Here is a 21,762-nt window from a genome sequence, read left to right as displayed (position 1 = left end):
CAAAGTTTTCTCAAAGTGTCTTTCCAGCAGGAAAAGTCTGACAGAACTTTTATTTTGGCTGTTGGTTCCAACTAGCAGTAAAGAACAGAGGTCAGTCAGGCTCTCTTGTTGCCATACTCCTGACATCAACTTGAGGCCACAGGTCTTACAAACATTGCTTTTCAAGAATCTGAACTAAATTTGAATGTAAACGTTGTGCTTGTTAGTATAAAGCTGAAAATAAACATGCAGTACGTATATTAACGTGTTGATGTCAATATATGGGCAGCTTTCAAGATGCTGATAATCACAACATTGTCAAACCACCTACTGTACATTATCTTTGGTAGTTATTATTGCAGACACATGACAACTGGGCTGAACAAGGAGAGGAGACCAAGGCGAAACATCCTTGACAAAGAAAAATCCCTGCACAAAAATGTCAAATGTACTGACAACTTGTCTTCCACCATAGTCAGCTGGGATTGGTTAAAGTATATACTACTTTAACTAATCCCACGTGACTATGATAATGAATGAACAGAGGGAAAACGTAAACCATGACCTGAAATGTGCTGAAGTATAATAAACTACCTCTGCAACTGAAGTCGGAAATGCATTGTATTGTCATGAAAGTCTAAGATAACTCAATATTCCTCCACGTACAAAATGTATTCATCCATCGTTTACCTTTAACTTTATTTAACTTGGTGTAGAAAGAGGCCTGAACATCCCCGCCAACACTGGGTAAAGGCAGAGCGATTCAAAAAGCCACACTCGCACTCACATCTCATTCTTAAATTATGATAGAAAACCACGACAACATGCAAACTCCATATAGAAATGGCTCCAATCTCAGAAGGGGACAGTGCCAACCATTACAGCACCATACCATTAGGCATAGGACTTTTACATTACAAATCCTTTTTTAGCAGCTTTAGCAGACTGCAAACAACACTGGGAAAGACAGTCCTTATAAAGCGATTATGCTGATTGTGTGTTACCACAGTTGCTAATTTAGCGACCTGGTAATTTCCCTTACCCTTTTCACTTTAACAATAACTTTCAACAGAAAAAAAAAACAAAAAACACCTGGCACAAGGTCTTTTATGCCAGCGTTGTTATAGAAGTATCAACTGGTGCCATTTTAAACCAGTAACGATATATGTTTTACTGAATAATATCAGTAGGTCAAGAACATTTCCAACAATACATCAGATGACTTACCTTGAATCAAACAGACTGTAATCAATGCAAAATATTTGTTGACTTTCAGTGTTTTGTTTTTTTTAAGCTGTTATTCAGTGTTTTAGTCTGGAATATACTAAAATGTGAGAGAAGAATGAGCAGAGGAGAGTCATAAATGCAAATACTGGGTAACAACAGGCACTCTCGGGACAACTATATGGCCGTAGCAATAAAACCCCTGGGTGTGCTGGATACGGCAAAAATGTATTCAACTGCTTGTTTCACTAATACAAGTTCAGATAACTGTTTATTTGGTTTGGGATTTCTACCAGATTTCATTGATAACACTTTATTGAGAAAATCCATTCAGATTTATGTTTTGTTGACTAGCCAGCACTGTTTTTTATTATTATTATTTCTTCGGTCAGTGGCCAAGAAAATAAAATAAGCAAGAGCAATTTTTCATCCGGAGGTTGACAAATTTACAGACCGAAAGGTTTTACTCTGAAGTTAAACGCTTATTTCGCCTAACCCTATTAGCAAATCAAACACAAGATGTAGCTTCATAATTTACTTTGTTTATTGTACAAAGCTGAAAAGGATAAAAGCTTGTAAAATAATAACCTCAAAGAGCAATTCCTAATAGGATGAAGGTGAACATGCAAACTCTTGCGTCTATGATCCAAAAATGCTAATCACCACCCATCCATACCTGTATATCAGCCCTATTGTCTATAAATAGGTGGTTAGGCTCCCAGCCAGAGTATATCTGTACAGATTTGTCTTGATGTAGGAGGCCTTTGTACACACTGGATGATATAGACTGAGAGATGTGGAATTATTGACAGAGTCAGACAGGAGTGTGAGTGTCTGGGGAATGGAGGATATGGGTAGGCGTAGGAATAAGAGGAGGGGGCTGTTTGTGTGTTCAATATCACGCTCTGTCAGAAGCTGTAATATCTCTTCCATTTCATTAGTTGCTACATGAATAGACTTGACATCAATCAGCATCCGCTTGGCTGATTGAAAGAGAAGTGCTTCGGCATCATGGAGAACATGGAGGAGCATCATGGAATGAGCTTGTGGTTTGTATGAAGACGCTACAACCTTAACTTACAGAGCATTGAAACAAATCACAGCCCAGCGAGTACCCAAAGTATGGAATGAATACACAGCTCCAGCAGTCTGTAATCAATGGAAAAGTCTTACAAACAAGTGTAGACTTATTTCTATTGCACAAAAGTTTCTTATTGATTTATTCTTTCTCACTCTCTGATATAAGAGGACTATCATTTGACTATTGTCGTCGCCCCTCAGGGGTTCATGGTCCTTACGTTTGACTTGACACACGGTTTATGCTGGGTCATCTTGTTGATGGAGCCCTCGATGGGATTTGGGGTCATGGGGGTTTCAAGCTTTGATCTTTTAGGCCTGGTTTACGCAACAATGTATTGAGTCAAAAGGTGTTTGTGTTTGGGGCCTGAGTTCTATGCTAGCTGCTCTCACCTCCAGGCTACCACATCGCCTGTTCATACTGAGAAAATAACTCAACAAGTTGGGCTCATTAGAGTAAAGAAATCTTGTGCGGTGAGAAATCCTTACCTGTGTTAATGGTGCCATCATTATTGTGCGTGGCCAGGATGCAGGGAAGCAGCTCGCCTGCCATCTGTTGGGCCTTTTCACTCTTGAGCAGCTTGAGCTGCTGCGACGTGACCGGCGGGAAACGATAGAACTGGAAAGTGACGTAGATGTTGTCAGGCCAATCGGGACCAGCACCTGGTGTTGGTATTCTGTACAAAGACGGGAGATGATGATGATGAATAATAACAAGACAAGGAGAACTACTGACCACTTTAAGTGCAAGTCCACTCATAATACTCAAGAACATACATTTGAAGAGAAATGGTGACACTTAAATTGAACCTTCTTGTCAATATGATGGGCTGGAGTCTGCGCCAACACCCTACAACCCTGAATATGATACAATTCTACAGAAGATCAATGAATGGACGTGTGAGTAACAAGACAATATAGCATGTAAATAAATATGACCGATTCATTATGCTGATTATGATTTGCTGAATAATTGCAATATCATTTCAAAATCAATGCAGGGAGCAAAGAGGCATGTATATCGGAAAAGTAATGGTTGGAAAATGTCATTAAAGCGCTTGAAGAAATAAATCACATTTCAGTTGATAAATTACCACCTTAGATAATTCCAGGAAGGAACAAAGGAATTAATTGGCCTTTTCTTTCACGTCGGAAGCAGCAATTCAGTTTTATAGCTACTTCAAAGTGAAAGCCCACTAAACATGAGGAGGGTTACAACTCATGGGGCAAATCACAGCAACAAAGTGGCTCCAAATCAGACTGCTCATTGAGAAGTTACCAAGTCAACATGACACCTTCGGGTCACTATATTCAGGTAGTTTGTCTTCCTCTTAAAATTTAAGAGCAACATAATGAGTTGCCAAGATATCCACGTATGAAATTATTTCATATTCATGTTTTTTTTAAAGTGTAAATGCAGCTGAATTTTATGTTATTCATGAACAAAAATGTATTTCCTTTCTTTTCTATTTGTTAAAGCAGCAGTCAATGCGGATATGAGAACCTCCTGGTGCTGTGTATTGCTTTCCAAATAAATACCACCCTCTGAGTGTGACTTCACACATACACACACGCACGCACGCACACTGCTAATCCCACACTTCAATACTGCTGCTGGCCAACAAAAAAAAGCCTGGAAACACTCAATTTCAGAGCCAAAAATAATGAGCGAGCTCCACAATGAGAAATTGTTTTCTGTCTCCATCTGATGAGTAGATTAGCAATCAGCCATCAAGTATTCAATAATAAAGAGTTAAAAAAAAAAGAAAAATAAAGCTTTCAAAAACAAGCGGGAGTGTTGTGAGCCCCCCCCCCCTCCACCAGCACCACCAGCAGCACCACGGACAGAGCCTTAAAGCCGGATATTTCAAAGTGAAATCTAATAGGAATGGGATGTGACCTCCCAGTCAATCACACACTGAGGTTTTCCACTGTTAAAGATACTGCCTGCTCTGTCTTCAAAGAAGAGCTGGCATTAATATTCATTCTGTAAACACACAAGATTGATAATTATGGCGCCTGGGTGGGAGGTAGAAATTACACTGTGTATCCACGGGCTCCCCGCGCACCTAAGTGCTACTGCTGCCACTGCCTGAGCCGGCATCTGCCATACCTGTTTGTCATAATTATGAAGAAACACACCCTCAACCACAGTCCACAGCGAGCCACACAAATACATAATTTATGCTCAAGTGTGTGGTTTCAAATTGCATTTCAGCTTGGCCATAGATGGGCTTGGGGAAAAAAGCACCTGAGGGATGAAATAAGTTTTAATACTGTCACAACATAAACACAGACGTTAGAATCCAATCTGCATAAAAACATCTGTTTTGTTGAATGGGTGATACTGCTTCATCCCATCTCCAGGCTTTAAATGTTTGCTTTTAAAATCTCACAATACAGCAGGGTTATGAAAGTCAAAGTTTCGCTGAGTTTGAGTGCAAAGAAGAATTTCATTTTGATTTAGGTTAAAAGCTAAACGGCAGTCTCAACATACATTTTCAAGTTGCCAAATAACAGTAAAAACTTCAAGTTAATAGACTGAACTGTTCACTGGCTTCTTTAATCATACCATATCAGGAGATAAGTCCTTCCCCTTCTGATTGTTCTCCCTTCACAGCTCGATGATACTTAACCTTTTTGTATGTCTATAGGTGTTGTATTGCTCATAGGTCTTTAAGATAATGTCATCATAAAACGTTTCACCTAGCTCTGAAAGGAGGAATGTGTAGGTGTTGCTTCAACCTTAATGGACAAGAAAAGATCACATAATTAGAGGCTTCATTTATATTCCCTTTTGATTAATTTATTCATTTATGTTTCTATTCAATTGTGCACAGTTGTACTGCAATCACCAGAGAAGGAAAAACACTTAAACGTTAAAGTTGCTGTAGCTGAAAGTGATCTACAGTCCCCTTTGTGGGCTCTAGGAAATCATGAGGCAAAACTTTTTATGAACATCTGACATTTCATTGCCCCCCCCAAAAAAGCACAATAAAAAGTAAGTGGAAGATAGCTGCAGCACCAATAATTTTTGAAACGCTTTTTGGGCTGTAACAAGATTTGAAGTGGTTGTTGTTGCTGCAGAGCCTCTTTCCTGCCACTTCCTTCCTCCCCTTGCCTGTGCTTAAGGGTTCCTGGTATTCAAACAACGCTGACGTCACTGAAAGCCCTGTTATCAAACTACCTACCGAGGACACCAAGGAAGGTAAAGTTTCCAATGTATCGATCCAAGGACTGGGAACTTTTTCTGATAGAAACTTGTGAGCCATACAAGGATCCATTAGTGCCATATTTTGGTCTTCAGGATGTCGCAGGAGTACATTTTGCTGTTAATTCTATGTGCCACAACATTTGACTGCAGAAAATGCTGTATTGTTTTCTACAAGATTTAATTGTTAATAAAAACACATCAACCTCTTTGGACCTGTGTTACGTGTCCCTAAACGGGGAGTCCAAAATGAACACCACAAATGTAAGAACTGCCGGCAAGATAGAGGGACACAAAGAGAGGTAAGTTGTTTTTTTTTCTATACATCCTTCAGCAGCCCCCCTCTGCTGTCAACCCCTGACAGAGGGGATGTCTGCTCCCGGGGTTTTCGTGATGGGACGCCGTGCTGACAGGAAATGCGTTGCTCCACGAACGTGAGAGTGTGTGTGCTTGACATGCGTGCAGAGAATGACTGGGAGTTCTTCATGCCTGGGATATGTGCATTGAAGTCTTGGCTGCCCATTCAAAATGAAAGAGAGAGAGAGTAAGAGTGAGAGTGAGAGCGAGAGAGAGCGAGATCGAGAGCGAGAGAGAGAGAGAGATGAGAGCTCTGAAGACATTGAGGTAAAGTCCTTGGCCGTCAACCAAAACGCCTAAAGGACAAGTATCTATTTCTCCATACAGATGAATTGCCAGGGGCTCAGTATACAGACAGATGTTGGCAAGCTGCAGTCAAATCAATGAATGCTGTCTCTCACCTACAACACAATGATTCTGACATTCCCTGTAGCACTAATCATTGTAATTGTAGAAATATTAATGGAGGGTAGAACAGCCATGTTTCTTTGTGGCGTACAAGGACATCCTGTCAAGCCAAATGTGAATACACTGTATAGCAGTGCATGTGACAGTGCTGCACCTCTCACCTGGTAAAGGCAAGGAACTGGAACACCAGCAAGTTTCCCTGTTGAAGGTCGGCCTCCTCTCGCTTGAGATCGAAGAGCAGAGGTTCTGTGGTGTCCAAAGCATCTGCCACCTGCCCACTGCTGTCCACGATGTCAGGGAAGCCAGCGGAGAAGAGTTGAGCGAGCGAGCTCCTCGAGCTGACTGAGCTGGAACTGGGGAAGGGGCAAAGTATAGGAAACCTTCAGATTTGCACATCGATCATTTGCCAACTTTAAAGAGTCTCCTAAAAAACGGGTTCTTAATGCTTTTACAAGCAGCAGCAGGCAGAGTGTTCAGCCTCCGCTGCAGTGGCCTCACTCGGGTGATTTGTGGCTGTAAATGAGGCAGAAAAAATGTTTGGATCCCAGTGCGACGCAGGGCTGTTTTATCATCTCAGACCCAGCTTTGTTTATCTTGGATGAGTTCCATCTTGACACAAGATGCTTGTCTTTGTGGAAATAATGTCTATTGAGTCGCTTCATCCTGTTAAAGTGAACCTGAATCTCAATATCCGGCCAGACTTAACCAAAACATGGTTGAAACAATGATTAGACAGCATAAGGATGTCAGCAATATCCGTCAAGCAGCGGCACGGCGACAATACTTACAGGGGAGGGGGAGTGAGCGCCAAAGCGCTCCCGCAGGATTTTCCAGCATAATTGGCAGTTATCTCTAATCATAGTGGCCACCTGTTTTTCTGTGACTGTGGTAACATTCATAACTTATACTTTCAACACTGACACCAAGCACTCCGGGTATGATAAACACAGTGCACAGATGGCTGGTTAAAGTGCAGGCATAGGGAAATGAGCGATAGTGCTGGGGCTTAACACAACACTGCCTGTGTCCATTTGGTTAACAGTTGAATCCCAAAGTTTCACATTTTGTAAAAGAAGGAAGCCTTGATCAATCTAATTAAGGTAACAAAAATGAAGCAGGGAGCCAGTCAGGTTTTCCTTGGCAGTTGCATCAGTTTCAACTCCACCCCCCCCCCTCCCACGGCTCTAAGATGCATCTTAATTTTGCCTCGGTGGATTAATATTCAAGCCATCGTTTTTTATTTCAAAAAGGGGCTCGATAAGATATGCCCAGTAACTTCAATTAAATTTCTCTAGACTCCATTGTTCTTCTCAAAGAACTGGGTCATCCCGCACTGAAAACAGTCAAGAGGATGTTTTGGCTCCGAGTGAAGAGGCAGAGATGTTTCAGCTCACTGAACTGAACAACATCATGTCTGGATCCAAACTCTGGGATTGGGAAACCGTTTGAGCGCCAGCTGCTTATTTACAGACTTTCTGTACTAATGCAACGCCTTGTTTCTGAGTTTCTCTGCCCATTTGTGTATTTATTCGCAGAGCATACTTTCACATTTGGCATCCCGACTCGACAGACCTGGCTACATTTCCTCGGACATTATGCCTGTAAGTTCTGTTTTTTTTTTTTTTTCTTGATCCAGTGAATCACAGTCAAAACCACTGACGTACAGCTTTATTTGATAATGAATTTTTCCACTAACAAACAATACTGAGACCATTACCCAAAGTGGGATGTAAAGGCTGACAAACCAATTCCTTTAAATTGGCTCTGAGCTGAATTCACCTTTTACAAGGAGCCGTGTTATGCTACCAGGATGACACCTGTTGCCAATTAGCGAGCAGATCGATAACCTTCTGTACTGGAGATGGCAAGACATTGAACTGTTGTGGAAACACAAGACTACACCAGTGTTCACACAAGATACCCCAGTAGATTAAAATGCCACAAAAAAAGATTTAAAGTACCACAAAGAGGCTCGCAGATCCAAAACACTCACAGTAAGTTCAAACCCAATTAAATGTTATTCAAATTCTGCTAATGGCTATATAAACTAAATATTATAAGTAGCTGTTGCTGGTGATTTGAGATATAACTGGCTTTTTAAATTGCCATTAATTTTATGATAGACCTCCGATCGGTGTTTTCATTGGGCTGCTAAGAGCAAACTGGTCCAACTTTTTGGATTTAAGGCCAGTGCAAATAACTAGTATTAATGTGAGTAATGACAATGATTCAAAAGCAAAGTGGAGAGCAAATAAACGAACAGTCCAAAATTACATGCTTCAGGGAATAATGGCAAAGACTTTTCTATCAAGGCCGGTCTCTTACTTTCCGAGTAAAGACAACATAAAACGTACTGGTTATATTATGGGGAAATTTTACAATGAAAGAATCTTGGAACATACTTTTTTACGCTACTGATTGCACATTTAAAGACCATATGTATATTTCCCCAGATTTTATCTTGAGCTTATGTTTAAATTGTTCATCTCTCTCTTGAACTGTGACAAAATACATAGAAAAATTACTAGTATTGGAAAAATGAGTTTGTCCTCCTGTAAAAGGGAGTCCAGTGACTCATTCGCCACTTGAGGGTGTTTTTTCATTCGGATCCAATAGAAAATTAATTTGTGACTTCATCAGTGTCCCGTCTGCACCAACAGCTGTGCAGGCTTCAGATATAGGTTTAAACTACAGTGGGTGGCTTACTTACATTCAGCTGATTGGCTACTGAGCATGTCAATCAATGTTGATGTACCACACGCCTCTACGTCAAAGTATTTTTACCAGAAATATGCAAATGATATGTCAAGACAGATTCTCTCGCAGATCATCTCCCACGTTCAACAAAATAATACTCAGGGTCTAACCATGGCACAGTCATCCTCAGAGTGATGACCGGGGCATGGACTGGGGTAAACGGCAGCTCCTGGAGTTGGTCTCCTTCATCCTGAGTCAGACGTGAGTCATCTTCTCGATTGAGATCCATCTCCAGGTGGGCAATGTTGCTCACGGCTGAGCACGCCTGAAACATAATGAAATGCCAATAGTATGAAGAACGGATCAATATAAACAATCAAATAAATTACAATTATTTGTATTATTCTATTATAGAAGTGCATCACATTTTATATGCATGCCATTTGTTTAATTTGTTATGATGAATTACCAAACGACTGCACAGCCTTCAACCATACAAAATAGCATATAGTTGATTCCTGTTGGTACAAATTGATCACACAAAAGTGTGGCAACATCAAATCAATACACTGTCATACGCAGGAAGGAATCCAAAAAAATGACTTTCCGAGACAAAACTGAAAGCGTGATGCATGAAAAACTACATCCAGAGCAAAAATGTGTTATGGGGGCTCAGATTAAAGCAACGTGGCACTAACAGTGAAAGCTCGTGGTGGATTTGTCACAACGCATTCCGGAAATTGCTTAATACGCTGACTGCTCCAACCCCACACTCAGAGGAGGAATACATATCTTTAATACACAGCAGCCATATGTCACGAGGGACATAAAAAGCTTAGCCTGGCTCACTTTGTCCTTATGAACGTCCACATTCATTCTGAAGAACTTTGAGTTACACGGTACTAAAAAGCCTTTTACATCAATCCACCGACCTCAGCTTCATCAGCACTTTTACTTGTGGTCAGTACATCAGCACAAGAATCAGATCTCAAAAGCTACGTGAGGTTACTTTTTTACTTGATTATGATTCTTTTGGAATTGGCCACAAGGAACTGATTGGTCTGTAAATGAGCCGGATGACTGTGTCACAGTCACTCTGTTAAGCTGTTCTGTTTTTTGGTTAATTTGACATTTCTGAAGAAACACAGGATGTCTGAGGCAGAAGCAGTGACTTCACCACATTAATCACTCACTACAAGTCTCTAGGTTGTTTTGAAAACCACAAACTAACAGTATGTTGATATGCATCTTAAAATGGGACATCTGTCATTTGGATTTAGTGTTAATTCTTCTGCATAATGTTTATTCAGTGCTGGTGTTTACTTTTGCTAATCTGTGTTGATTTCATGATTTCTGCATGCAACCTCTAAGGTATGACACGTTGACTGGGAGGCTCCATAAATACCCCCGAGATGAACACAATACATCACCAAAGAAAGTGGTCGGCTGTGCCAAATGCCAAAGCAATTTTTCAAGCTAAGAGGAGCAGAAAATGCAGGCTAGATTTTAAAGAGATGCATCAGTAGAGATACATAGTGTATCATTTGCAGCCAGAAAAAGAGTATTTGCATGCTTTTTTTTTCCGTCTAACATTGTATTCAAGTCAGCTCTCGTGGCCTGCTTTCAATCAGTTTCACCTGACTTTCAATACATGCTTTTACATAAAACAGGGGCAATAGTAAAGAAAAGACACATCACAGTTAAATGGGATGGAGTATTATGATGGCTTGCATTTCATTCTGTACACATTGTTTTCCATAAAAAAACACGAGAAATGGCCATCTATTTGTCCATCTCTCAATACTTTGTTCCCAGGTAATATCACTCATAGTAGGATATCTCATTTACAGTCAACTATACATAGTGAGGTGCTGAAAAATAATTTTCTGCAAAGCACTCAATCACTTTAACAGTAAAATATAATATGTATACATTAGATTACACAAAGATAAATGTCAACAAGATATTGTTTGAGCATGTGTTTGCAATTTAGTAACAGATTTTATTCCTATTTAATAGTGTAATGCTTCTAAAAATTTTACATCCAGACAAAAATAACCCAGTAAATACCTGTGAATCAGTACAACATCTCTAAATGTTGCGTGGTAAACATTAATACTCCCTTTACTGTCATTGACAGACCCAGCTGGAGGGGTATTAGCACAGATAATTAGTTAAGCAGTGTTAATGGTGATGTTTTCCAGTAAAGTGTTGTTTTTTTTCCGGTGGTGTTTGTAGACTGTGCATGGTTGAGTAGATCTATTAGGGGGCATGTATGGCTACAGATTATTGAGCTTTCCATCAAACATACTGTTAATAACCTCAACCAAAGTCAATGCGTGCTGCTACATGTATACCTCATCAACAACGCACCTACAACGCCAGCATACACTCTTCTTCGCTGATCAAATGGTCGGCAGTATAGTAACCTTAAGTAGGTGCCAAGGCATGATCTAAAAGCTTTAACACATTTAGAAGCTGTAAGGTAATGGCTTCAAACTGTATGTGACCCTGCTGCCATCAAGCCTTAAGCTGCCTGATGACATATGAGGGATTTTTATAGGCAGGTGTGTTCAGGTTGTGAGGTTAAAAGGACAAATGGAGGTTTCAAAGATCATTTCTCTGATGTAGTGGACGAGCCGGTGGAGTGATTCAATATATGTAAGAACAATGTCATTCAAGCTCACTTTAAATATTAAAACAGAATGACAAAATGAAGCTCTCTGAATTGAACTAGTAAACTTGGTGATTCATCCGGATTTATGACTTTGTATTTTTACCCTCAAAGTAAGTTCATTCATCACCAACTGCATTAGGAGCATTTGATGTATTTAATGTGATTTCATGCCAAATCCGCTGCCAGAAATACAGCAGTTATAAAGCACGAGTGACTCTGAATGGCATGCACATCTGACCTGTGCTATGTCATACTAGGATGTTCTACATCCAGTTAAGCATAGTAAAGTACACTTTATTATATAGTGTGACTTGTTTGAGTCCAGATCAGACCTTTATGTGTGGACTTTGCTTTTCTTCCTGAGTGGGCACAAGTTTCTTCACGCAGTTAAAAAAAAATCAATTTAAGGCTAAAGCTGTGCGTACATGACAATTACGGACTGGATGTGTTCGTTTTACTTTCACGTCCAGATGGCAAGACTTTGAAAAATAATCATCATACAACTCAAAAATCCCTGAGACGCTAAAATCAATGGAGCTTGCATGTCAGATCACGAGTTGATGCTGTGTATTTGTAATAAAGCCACCAAAGCATCCACCCCAAGAAGAGTATGCTAGTTTCTTTATAGCTTCATTCTTCATGGAATAAGACCCACTCAGAATTTGGTGAATGAAAACAAAAGATGTCTCCACATGTAATTGAGAGGATGGTGGAGTGAATGTACAGCGTTTGAGAGAAGCAGGTAAAATTCAAACCAGCATCTCTCTGATATCTTTAAAAGAAAAGGTATTGACTGCACATTAACAGTACTGTGCTTTTCAAAATTTGTGAAAAGTGCTGCTTTTAGTGACTCCCAAAACTGTTGTTGCACAATTGGAGAGTGGAAACAATTTCAAAACATTGACAGGACCTAATTATTGACTTAGATGTGAATGTGAGTGCTTGTGGTTGTCTGTTTCTTTATGTGTTTGTTCTGTGATAAACCTATCCAGGGTGTATCCTGCCTGTAACTGTGATTAACTGGGATCTGCTTGAGCGCCACAAACTGGATGTAGCAGTATAGAAAATGGATGGACAAATATATACTATGCTAAATGACGTTATAGTATGCAATGCATATGCACTATAGTATCTGATAATATATTATATTAGAATAAGGGATACCATTAAGTGCTATGGTACAGTTTGGTAGGATGCAACACCCTCACTGAATTAACTGTTCAGGGTATAAAGGAAGCAGAATATATGACATTTGCAAAGATACATTCTCTGAACCATCCCCGACCAATGTAGTCACAGATAGATATGCAACAGATAATTTGTTCTTTTATTTCCGACAATGGTATATAAGTGGGTCTTTCGAAAATCAAATTGAATTGTGCCTTTTTTGAGAAATCTTGTGTATGTGATTGTGATTTTTTTTTTTTTTTTTTTATCTCTAGTACCGGTAAGCCTTATCCACATTTCTTGGATTATTCCTGCGTGGTGATTCATAGCTTAAGCTATATGGATTTCAAGAAGGAAATATTAAAGCTACTGGTGTCTAGTAAGAATATGAGCAAAGTCCTTCTTTGCTGTGCTGAGGTGTCAAAGCAAGCAGAACGGTGACGACATACATGAAACATTATCGACTATCTAATGTGATAGGAAACAGACTGAATAATGAAAACTAAAAATAAAGATATAAATAATCTGTATGACTGTATGTACATAAAATGTTGTACTATCTAAGCAATGGGAAAAATGTTTCAGGCTGGACTACAGTTACAGTAAGAACTTGAAAATCCACACTTTGACAGACTTGCGGATGTCTGGAGTGCAGGGGACTGTCCCAGTCAACAGCTCATCATGGAGCTTCAAGCACCACTACAGACCAGACTGCTCCCTTTACATTGAAAGATTGAAGCAGTCTGAGCATTTAATAAGCGTGAACTGAGGGGAAGGTATTTCAGGCATGGCCAATGAGAGGAGACAGTGGGGATTTAAACCCCATCTGGTGTGGGAACACCTTGGGACACCTGAGATGTTGAAGGAAATGCCTTGAAGAAATGCATCCGGGCTGTTACACTCAGCTATCACAGCCTCACAGACCCAGACTCGCATCAGAAATGTTATGGGGGGATGCATAATAAACTAGAAAGCATAATAAGATAGAAAGCAATTCATGCAAAATATGTTCACCTGTAGAGTAAGAGAGTCCTTAACTTTTATTTTTAATTTTTTTTAAATCATGCAATCGATCGTGACACCACTTTCTCAAACTTTGGAGTTAGGGGGATTGGAGTCAACTTTTGCTAAAGAAGGCCCCGTTTAGACAACAGCATTTTCAAGTGAAAATAGAAAACCTTTTTTTTTTTCATGTACATGTGCATTGTGCTTGTTTGTTCTTACAAACAAGCTGATACTGAGTGGGCCAAAACAACAAAGAAATGAGTTTCAATGTTTACAACTCTGTGTGCATACATAGGTGGCTTCATTGCATAAAAATGGCACCCACTAGTGGCCTCAAAGGAAAACTATAATGTTTTCAGTGTTTCTGCCATTTCTGTCAACATCGTCTTCTCACACGCACACGCACACGCACACACACACACACACACACACACACACACACACACACACACACACACACACACACACACACACACACACACACACACACACACACACACACACACACACACACACACACACACACACACACATAAAGTCAGTTCGTCACGAGTTACTACTAAACATGTTTTTGGACTGATGTAGGAAACCAAGGTACGAGAAAAAGAAAATAGCACACGGAGAACATGAAAACTCATAAAAATCCCAGAATTAAAATATTGTCAGAGCCATGCAGCTTCATCTTTACTTGTGTTTTCATACACATAACAAAAAGATAGGATCGACTCACCCAAAAAATACACTTCCACAGCTAATTATAGTTGAGCTGATTCATGCAGTGAGGCGAACAAACACAAAATGCCAAAAGGAATTTCTCTTTGAACAGGAAAAAACTCGGAGATACACAGAACAGTCACAACTTTCACATAAGCTATCACCAAGGTAACGGATTAACCCTGCTTTTCATCCCGTTGCATTGGATTTGTTTCAAGACTTTGTGTGAAAAAATACAACTTCATGTTTACATGGAGAACAAACCCAAATTAAGCCAAAATAGACCTGTAGGGTGTTTCCAAAAACTGTGTATTAGATTATTTTTGTACTGTATTGGAGCCACAACTCCAGCAAAGCCATGTGGAAAAAAAAAACGAAAGAAAAAAAAACAAGCCCCACCATTTAAAGAAAACAGTGCGTGGCATCAGTTTCAGCTCACAACTGAATGCAATGATTTACACGCAGTCAAACACATGCACGTACTTGTGAAACATCAGCGTTTTATAGCACATCTTTCCACATCAAAAAGACATAGTATATATTATATATGAATGCGCAAACTGACTTTGATAAGCAGAGAAACAGGCAGGGTTAATCCTCGGATTATAGAATGATGAATTCCACGCAATTCTGAGAGATGCTGCCACTGTTTCTGATGAGTCCCAAATATATGCATGTTTGTGGGTGAACACGGTCTAATTTAACAAAGACAAGGCGGCTTGCAAAGGCAAAATGACTCTGCAAGCCAATCTTCTGCAGCAAACACCTACAACTGTGGGGAACAGGTTGCCCCTACACATTTTCACGGAAATTATTCAGCAGAGACGTTGAAATCAGCACGATATAGCTGACTTCCTCATTTCTGCTCCAGCATATCCCCCGGCTGCAACCACACAACTTTGTTCAGAAGCATAAAGCTTGTTAGCAATTAAAGCCTGTCAGATATTTTTCTCAGACATAATTTCCACTCTGCTCATTCGATGACAAATGTGTGGTTGAATTCTGACAAAGATGTGTGAAGGAATCAATGAAACCTTTTTCTTTTTTTTTTACAAAACTATTATGGGAGGTAATAGCTAATCAACGCAATACTTTTTTTTCCTTCCAAAACTGGCCAGTAGTGCACCGTTAGGCCTCCGATTGGACAGAAAAATGCACACATGGATCAACATGATGGCATAGTTTTGCACTAAAGCCCATTTTATCATTTGAAAAGAATCATGAATTTGACCATCAGATATCCCTATCCCCACAGACCCATTAAAAACTAATGAGCGAGAGATTGCATGCCTCCAGTGCAGAACAAACTTGTGGAATCTCTTTTTCAACTCGTCAATAATAGTCATAATAGTTATTCGATTGGTAGGTTTAGACTTTGGTCTAAATTCCCTGAAGTTTTTTTTGTGAATTTACAGGGTCCGACAGTCTGGGACACACAAGCACTTGTTTGTAATCAGCACCACATGCAGATAATTTTCCTCACAGCAGGGTAACTTCTTTTGTAAAATCTCCAGCCAGGCTCAAAGACATGCACAAACCTTTCTTGTGGTGGCACTTGAGATCTCTTTAGATTCTGCCATGTTGACACACTTCAGGAGCAAAGACACCAGTAGACACATTCCACCTGTCAGTCCTCAGCCAGCTTCCAGTCGTTTGCGACTAATCTGGCACTTCTGGTGTCAGTTTTATGGATTTGTGGATGAGAAAACTGTTATTTATATTATTTTTCTCCCTTATAATAACCAGGCCTTCATAATGATCTATAGTGTATTTTGGCCTGATAATATCACTGTAATATTCACAACAATTTCAGAGAAGATTGAACGTTTGATAATCTCACAAAGCCAATATTTTTTTTGGGGGGGGGGGATCTGCCCATCAATAGCAAGTTCAGTAAAAAATACTGAATTAGGTGTGTAACCAAAGTACAGACAGGATCAATTTGAAAAATGTGCATTTTGAATTTTGAAGCAGGATTTAAAGGGGGAGTGCGAAAGTCAATGTCAATGATATCTCAAGGGAGAGAGTTCCACAGGCGAGGGGCAGGAGGGCTGAAGTCTTTAAACCCCATCATAGTCAGCCGGGCAGGAGGTATAAAGAGAAGGAGGATGAGAAGAGATCAGGAGGGTGTGTAGAATGAGATCAGAGAGATACAGAGGTGCTGCATTATAAAGAGGCTCGAAAGTGAGACACAAAAATCTTGAAATCAATATGGTATTTAACACTGAGCCTGTGTTGCTGCAGGAGGACAGGGGCAATGTTTTCTCTGGGAGGGGCTCTCGTAATGATCCGTGCAGCTGAATTCTGACACAGAAATGAAGCAGCTAATTGTTAAAATCATTAATGCAGGAGTCAGAACAAAAGCATGTTAAAACATATTTTTCCAGGGGTGTTAAATGTGAGACTGTGCGGGACTCGGGACAGTTTAAGAAAATGAAGCGGTCTGTGTGGAAAGATTTGAAAAGCCAAGTAAAAGAATAATGTTTCTTTTGATTAAAAAGATGAAAAGGAGCAGTTCCAGCACCTCCAGCGGCTCCAAAGACAAAGAGTGAGTTGGGTTGGAGCTCAGTTATGGGGTTTTGAGTGTGCGTGCGTGCGTCTCCACCAGTATAAGTTGGGAGGTGAGAGACTTAAAGGTGAACGTATTGAACTCTGGAGAATAACTGTCTACATATGCTCTGAAATGTATGAAGACTGAAGTACCATGTTGTGTGTTTTTGTGATATAATAAATAGAAACCTTGTAAATGCATCCGTGACTCTTTCTTCAAATACATAAGGGATGTACGAATGGAAGGCTATATGTGCGTATGTTTCTGGTGTGTGTGTGCGTGTGCGTGTGTGTGTGTGTGTGTGCGTGTGTGTGTGTGTGTGCGTGTGTGCGTGTGTGTGTGTGTGTGCGTGTACACGGGGGTGGAAATCTTACGACATGTGACAGCTGGTGGGCCGATGCCAACGGGGAAGGATGGAGCAGAGAAGGAAATGACTGTTGCCACGGCAACGCCGAGCTGGAGTGGCTGATGGTCGGGTAGCGTGAAGTAGCTGCCAGCTGAGACAGCGAGAGCTGCAGAGAAACAATGCAAATGACTCGCTGTTATTATTATGATTATGAACAACAGGGCTCAGGAATATACTTCACGCCAGGGAGACACATGTGCTGTCTCAGATGACAACAACAGCCCATTACACCGCTTTGCGCTCATAAGTCCCTCTCATTCCACCCGTTCCCCCACCCACCATCATTTAACGTTGCCACCCCACAGCAGGTCGGATCCAATACTGTTTGTCTCCTGCCTCGAAGGACTTGAGAGGAAACAAAAGAAAGTGCATATGATTTCAAAGCTTCTGTTGTCTTTTTTTTTTTTTTTCTTCCCATGGTCGTCTTAAGGATTATGCAGTTATGGCATACAGAGATATCAATAACTGCGAGTGCGGGATTTGTGAAATATGATCCAAAGTAGCTGAACAGCATGGCCACTCCATTTCCACTTAAAGCAAATAAGTTTAAGATGAAGAGAAGAGCACCATTGAATATTTTATACAGACATAATATACTGTCAATAATCATATTGCCTGCATTGATTAGTAATAGTAATTCAGCTTGTATTCAAATATTTAACTCTACTTTCTGCTCACATTAACGTCACGAGAATGTGGAAAGCACTTATTGTGTTTGGGGAGGCTCACTGTTATTGAGCCTTAATCTATTCTTTGGTTTAAAGAAAGAAAGAAATAGTCGTGTTTTGCCTCAACTTTCCCCTCAAAGGCCAAGAAAACTTATAAATTATACCTAGTTGCTATCATTATCAACAGAGGCCATTATTGTTATTGTTCATTAAGTTGTGCTGCTGATAGCAACTGAGTAATATCCCTCTCTTTTAGTTTTTTCTCGACTGGATACCTCAAAAAACTGCCTCGAGTGAAAGGGTTAACATCGATTGAAAGCACAGAGAAGTAAGAGAAGGAGAGATAAAAGCTAAGAGCAGTTAGTGGGGACTATAACATGACTTTTTAATGGCTTAGTGATGGAATAAGTGCTGTTGAAAAGCACGATATGCTAATGTGATGGCCAGCTCCAAAATTTGCAATGCACCTGCCTGCGATCATTGATCTTTCTTCGATTAATGGTGGCAGAAAAGTAAGTGAAGGAGCTCTTTTTTTTTGTGGGCCACCTACTGCTAATCTAGCTATTACTGGGGGAACCCCCCCCCACAAGATGACTCATAACAAGGAATCTCCATCCACGGACTTTTTCAGTTCGATTCATAAGAATGCTTCAATTCACTAAAATGTAGTTAAATGCAGTGTAGAAACTGGATCTGACATTTTGATCATCAATAACAAGAATTGTTGTCGACCATTGCAATACTTTACACTCAAAGTTCAACAATTTTACTTCTGAAGCTGTAATTGGATGTGGATACTATCGGTTTTAAACATTGCACTACTTTTGTGAGATACTGCTTTACCCACGGCAGGATAAAGTTTCAAAGAGTTGTAGCTTCTTATTAGTAAACGTTCCACTGGCAAGACAAGAAGTTTATTTAGGTCTCTTCTAAGGCTTGTTTGCCTTCAGGGAAATAAAGCACTCTTTGCTGTTGTAGCCCTTTTTTCATAAACTAGGCCAGTGGCTATTTACCTAACTCACTACCAGAGTCCTGATTTACCACAAACAAACTACAGACGTAGAACACACCGCACTGTGGATAAACTGGTAAGGTCATTACTAGGTTATGTAAGTACATTCATTTATCTTTAATTTGGGTAAATCAGCTATATCTTTTGACGTTTGCGTGGCCAGTGTTTGTCTGTAATCTCAATGTGTCTTTCAGTCTGTTTGGGCACTCACTGAATCTATGAACATCAAAAACAACCGATCTCTCCGGGGGAAAATGAAGACACAGTATTGAAACATATTGAGCGATAAAAAGAGGACACTCACTCACTGACTGATCCGTCGGAGACAAACACTCACCGAGTTTGGCAGTGATCAGAAAACCGTGGTGTCGATGGGCTTCTGTCACACACACACACGTGACAAACCAGTGTGGACGACAGTATGCAGACCGCTGATAACTCTCCAAGGTAACCAGCCCAGCCCCGTTCTGCATGCACCGCGTGCGTGCTGGGAGCAGCATGAAATCAAATAAAATCAATTGTTCATAGCATGCCAAATCTGTTTATTAAAAGCAGCATGTGCTTGTTTGACTGCTCCATAAAACTAAATGTTTACTCTTCCGTGTATTTTTGGCAATGTGGCAACTGAAGGAGAAAATATTGCCAAGTGAAATTCGGCTCCCGAGGTGTTAAAATGACACCACGTTCACAAGTTAACCAAAGGTTAAATCTCTGATTTGATTTTAAAACACCGAATGACACATTTATTACCATTGATGTGTTCTTGAAGGGTAAAACAGTGGTGGTACAACTCACTCCTGAGACAAGATCAAAGACGTGCCAAGCAGAACAGTGTTCGGTGTTTCGACCTTGTCGCTGATGGGAGAAATCAATTCCGCACAAACACTGCTTAAATAAATGTGCTTATTAGTTTTAAACTGTGACTTGGTCAGGATCATTGGCGGTGCAGTGCTGTATTGAAGCAGAAAAAGGCAAAGGCATGCCAGATCATCACAACCTTTCGTCAAGGTCTATCAATGACTCCGTACTTCACAGTTATTTCAAGAATCCTCAACCAGGTTGTTTTATATAACACATAAGCAGACTCATACAAAGACAGTAGGTTTAAGGTTTGCAAATGTGTATCTAACAACAATATTTGTTTAAAAGTTATTCAAAGTGGCATTCATCATAGGTGTTATCCTCCCAATAGCAATCTGCTCAGGCTTCAAGGTCGTGCTCAAGCTATTATGTTGACATTTTTTTCAAACTTGGAGGTAATTTTCCAGGTTTGTTTGGTGACATTGTGCAGAAAAAAAAGGCACGTGAAAGAAAGACCAACTAACTTGGTGAGCTAATTTTCATATCTGCCTTTCAGATGTGGTGCAAAGATTGGCCCACGGACTCAATAAATAATATTTTGTCTGTTACAAGGATCTGGAGCACATTTCTTATTGAGACATTCAGTTCCTGTCAGAAGTCAGACAATTCTCTTTTCTTTTGGATATGGAAATTGAGAGCGGGGTTATTACTGGATGATGCTGAACTCACCCCTTTTTTTCACAGAAATGAGCTTCATTCACAAATTTTGTTTCTCGGTGTAACGTTTTTGTTATTTGAGACAATGACGGCCCTGAGAGCAGCTTTGATTGAGAAGGTCTCTGGATTGAATCCCTGGACTGGCAAGAAGTTTGGGTGAAGAAATTCAAAGCAACCATTGTCCACACGCTCATCCAACCCCTTACACCAGCTGGTCCTCTGAGATTTGTCCTTTGTTAAATGCAAAGGACGAACCTCACAGTATTATAGGGAGACCCCAGGAAGAACAGCTCCTGCAAAAAGTCAGGAGCTAATGGGGCTCTCAATAAAATGAAATGAAATTATAGTGTGTCATAATTTCAAGGTGGCTCCTCACCACAAACTGCCTGCTCCTCCACTGCTGCGTCCACGTTGCTCACTTGCCTGGAGCCTAAACCCTAAAACGAGTTATTTTGGCTGTTGGAGCCGGTCAAAATGTCATCACTACTCAAAATGTCCCAAAATGTCAAGTCCAATGGACTGTTACGAGGCACTACTTGCACATATTGCAAAACAAAATCCCATTATACACACACTAACACACGCATGCACACACAGATGCACATATAATCTCCCATTGAGTCGACACATCCTGCACATACAGGGTGTGAAAGACACCAGATAGACCCGACATGAGAAACACACCAAGAGAATACGTGGAGCGAGGCAATTACTCGTGGCACTGCTCTGGCTGCCAGCGTTCTGAACTCAGCCTGTTTTCCCTGACAGCCAAGCAGATCATCTGCTCACCTTCTGGCGTCATGGCTTCTTCACGTGCGACGTATGAGTCACTGTGTCTAATTGAAGAATATACTCATGATGCGAGCACAAAACTAATTTTGAACGCTGCTCCGTTTGCAAAATTACAGTTGAGGACACATAAGCCCAGGACCAATTTGGATTCCACTTAAACTGACGCTTATCAATCTTTCTCAAGATGTTTTTGTTGCTTCTGAGGACAACAGCCAACTAATTACAGAATGGTACGAGAAAAAAAAAACATCATAGATTGGTGATCATATGATTTTGAGAACAATATTTTACATTCGCCG

General features: G+C 40.3%; 1 protein-coding gene across 1 annotated transcript in view; it reads right to left on the bottom strand.

Annotated features, from left to right (window-relative positions):
• The window catches only part of nphp4 (nephronophthisis 4), a gene marked incomplete at its 5' end in the record, with an annotated part of 183,363 nt that overhangs the window by 57,343 nt on the left and 104,258 nt on the right, over nucleotides 1–21,762 (bottom strand). The window contains 4 exons of the mRNA XM_080496857.1: nucleotides 2,770–2,957; nucleotides 6,418–6,609; nucleotides 9,124–9,278; nucleotides 17,442–17,579. Coding sequence (XP_080352983.1) covers nucleotides 2,770–2,957; nucleotides 6,418–6,609; nucleotides 9,124–9,278; nucleotides 17,442–17,579 — 673 coding nt within the window. The remainder of the gene's footprint in view (nucleotides 1–2,769; nucleotides 2,958–6,417; nucleotides 6,610–9,123; nucleotides 9,279–17,441; nucleotides 17,580–21,762) is intronic.

This window comes from Blennius ocellaris (assembly GCF_963422515.1).
Source record: "Blennius ocellaris genome assembly, chromosome: 5".
NCBI lineage: Eukaryota > Metazoa > Chordata > Actinopteri > Blenniiformes > Blenniidae > Blennius > Blennius ocellaris.
Note: the sequence above shows the minus strand (reverse complement) of the source record. Positions and strands in the feature narration are given on the sequence as shown.